This window comes from Oncorhynchus mykiss, chromosome 3 (assembly GCF_013265735.2).
Source record: "Oncorhynchus mykiss isolate Arlee chromosome 3, USDA_OmykA_1.1, whole genome shotgun sequence".
Lineage (NCBI taxonomy): Eukaryota > Metazoa > Chordata > Actinopteri > Salmoniformes > Salmonidae > Oncorhynchus > Oncorhynchus mykiss.
Window position 1 is genome coordinate 22,088,842 of NC_048567.1, and position 3,014 is coordinate 22,091,855.

A 3,014-nucleotide genomic window follows, 5' to 3' on the forward strand; every position below is an offset into this window, starting at 1 on the left:
CCAGAGATTGTAATGCTAATTGATGTACTATAAGCCACCTCCAACGTTGTTTAGAGAATTTGGCAGTACATCCAACCAGCCTCAAAACTGCAGACCATGTATAACCATGCCAGCCCAGGACCTTCACATCCAGGATTATCTGAGACCAGCCACCCTGACGAAACTGTGGGTTTGCGCAACCTAATAATTTCTGTGTGCTCTTTGTCCCCACAAGGGTTTTCACCTGGCGATAGTTTAGAGTCGCAACCGACTTGATTGGGCAAATGCTCACCTTCGATGGCCACTGACACGCTGGAGAAGTTTGCTCTTCACGGATGAATCCGGGTTTCAACTGCACGTAGCAGATATCAGCGTGTATGCGATCGGTTTGCTGATGTCAACGTTGTGAACAGAGTGCCCCATGGCGGCAGTGTGGTTATGGTATGGGCAGGCATAAACTACCGAAAACGAACACTATTGCATTTTATCGATGACAATTTGAATGCACTGAGATACGGTGACGAACTCCAGAGGCACCTTGTCATGCCATTCGTCCGCCGCCATCGCATCATGTTTCAGCATGACAATACGTGTTTCCTGGAAGCTGAAAATTCTTTCATGGCTTGCATACTCACCAGATATGTCACCAATCGATCATTTGGGATGCTCTGACTTGACGTGTACAACAGCTTGTTCCAGTTCCCGCCAATATCCACCGACTTCGCACAGCCAATGAAGAGGAGCAAATATTCCACAGGACACAATCAACCCAATGCGAAGGAGATGTCGCGTACCATGAGTCAAATTGTGATCACACCAGATACTGACTGGTATTCTGATCCACTCCCCTAATTATTTTAAGGTATATGTGACCAACAAATGCATATGTGAAATCCATAGATTGGAACCAAGATTTTTTTCAAATGTACTGATTACCTTATATACGCAGTAAAATATGAAATTGTTGCATGTTTATATTTTTGTTCAGTGTACATACGGCAGCGTTTTGTATAGTATGTCGACAGGCTTCCCAAATACTGTAGTTACTTGCTATATTTTATTGGAACCTTTATCTGATGGCGAAAAGCATACACATACACACAAAATAAAAACACTGTTTATTTAAGACAAAGGCCTGAATACTCAGGAACATTATAAAATACTTCGTTGCGAAGTGGTCATGGTAAATCACTTGACACAGACAATGGGAAAATGAAACATCCGCATCCCATTATGAAGAAAAAATTTAAAAAAAATAAAAAATACACCGCCCCCAGCCAGTCGAAGAGACATTTAGTCAGAACCATTTGAAATGTCGCCCGTCTCCTACACGGTTTGGTAGCTGGTTGTCGATCCCGTTCCTTCTGCGTACAGGAAATACAAAGCTGCTATCGGAGCAGTCACAGTGCTGCCTTGCTGGGGGTTAGGAATCCACCCTGACATGAGTGTGGCGCTAGCCTAGCTTGCTAACTAGTAACGTAAGACCTTTGATTTGAAACGACCCGATTCAAACTAACGGACCAAAACAGGCAATGCTGGCGGCCTGAGATTAGATTTGTAAACAATGTCAACGTAAAGCTTTCACTTGGTTGACATAGCATTCACTTGGTTTACATAACTAGCTACTAACTAAAAGCCAACGAAGTGTGAAAAGGAGAGTCCCCACCCATAAACAAAAATCTAACTAACCATCAAGTTGGAGTTGCAAACAAACATGGTTAACGTTAACTAGCTAGCTAACGCATTGGCTAAATTAAAAACCTAAATTAACGGTCACAAAGTAGACATGCTAACGACGTTACCAACATGACATTTAATCGTTCAACATGTAGACTAACGTTATAGCTAGCTAGCTATGTCAGCAAAATAGTTTACGTTGTCGGTAACATATCATTAATGAATATATTGTCCGCATCATCAGCACTGCAGCTTGTCCGAAAGATCTCCACACTCCGTCGTAGAGAACTGCAGCCGCCTGACCGCTTCTTTGATTAGATTCCCAGACAAAATTAATTCCTGAAGTAACTGATGTGGGTCATCCTCGACAGCTGCGTTGATCCCCTTTCGGTCCCAACGTTTGAAATGGTCCCACTCCTGGTTACTTGAGCCAGGGAAGCTGTACGGACTAGCTCTGTTACTACGTTGCCTCCGGTTTCGAAGCCGTATACAGCACCCGGTACGTTTTTGCAGGGCCACACCATTGTTGTTGTTGTTAGCTTGTTTGATGTTGCTACTGTTGCAGTTGCTGGTGAGACCGTGGAGACATGACATCGTCTTTTGATTAGCACTATTGTTGTGAAGCTGCAGCGCCTCACCGATTTTCGTGACCAAAGCGTCCACTTCTTTTGAATCGACGGTAACAGACTGCTCCAAGAGGATATAGTTCTCCTTTCGACAAGGCATTTTGTTGTATTTTGTGTGTTTCTTGGCTGTAGTTTCGAAATGAATGGGAGCGTAGCTCAGTTCCTTCCTCTCACCACGTTGCTTGGCAGAAATGCAAGTAAGCAATGAACCCTCTCGATATTTTGTAAACAATAGATGACGTAGAATCCGGAATGTACCATTTCCAATGTGGGTTCGATCATCATTCAAATGATTTCAAATAGTGAGAATCATCATTTCTATTATTTCATTTCTATATATTTATTTATTTCATTATATAATTCCTTATTATGTATGACATATTTTCTGAACACAACTCTGACTATTCATATCTTATTTAAAGACAGACCTGCACGATTCCCCTGATTTTATTCAGTCTTGGCACATCTAGCCAACTGGGCATAATACATAACTCGTAACTGTCTAGCTATATTATGTAGGTCAAATAAACTATGTTTTTACAATAACACCAAATTGTCATACATCTCTGACTTATTTCTTGTTGCAAATTGCTATATTCCACAACCCATGAAATCAAAAACCTTTGACTGAGAGGTATTTAATCTCAATTAGCGATCATTCAATTGTTTTCATGCAATATTATTTTCAATATCATCCCTCCACTCTAAAATGCTGCATATTTCAAATGTTTG

At 41.4% G+C, this 3,014-nt stretch overlaps 1 protein-coding gene across 1 annotated transcript; it reads right to left on the bottom strand.

Moving 5' to 3' along the window:
• Nucleotides 1-1,014: 1,014 nt before the first annotated feature.
• LOC110513818 (GSK-3-binding protein) lies at nt 1,015-2,487 on the bottom strand. Its single transcript, XM_021593527.2, has one exon. It carries the CDS (start codon nt 2,380-2,382, stop codon nt 1,897-1,899), a length of 486 nt encoding a protein of 161 aa, XP_021449202.2. The 5' UTR covers nt 2,383-2,487; the 3' UTR covers nt 1,015-1,896.
• Nucleotides 2,488-3,014: the final 527 nt, after the last annotated feature.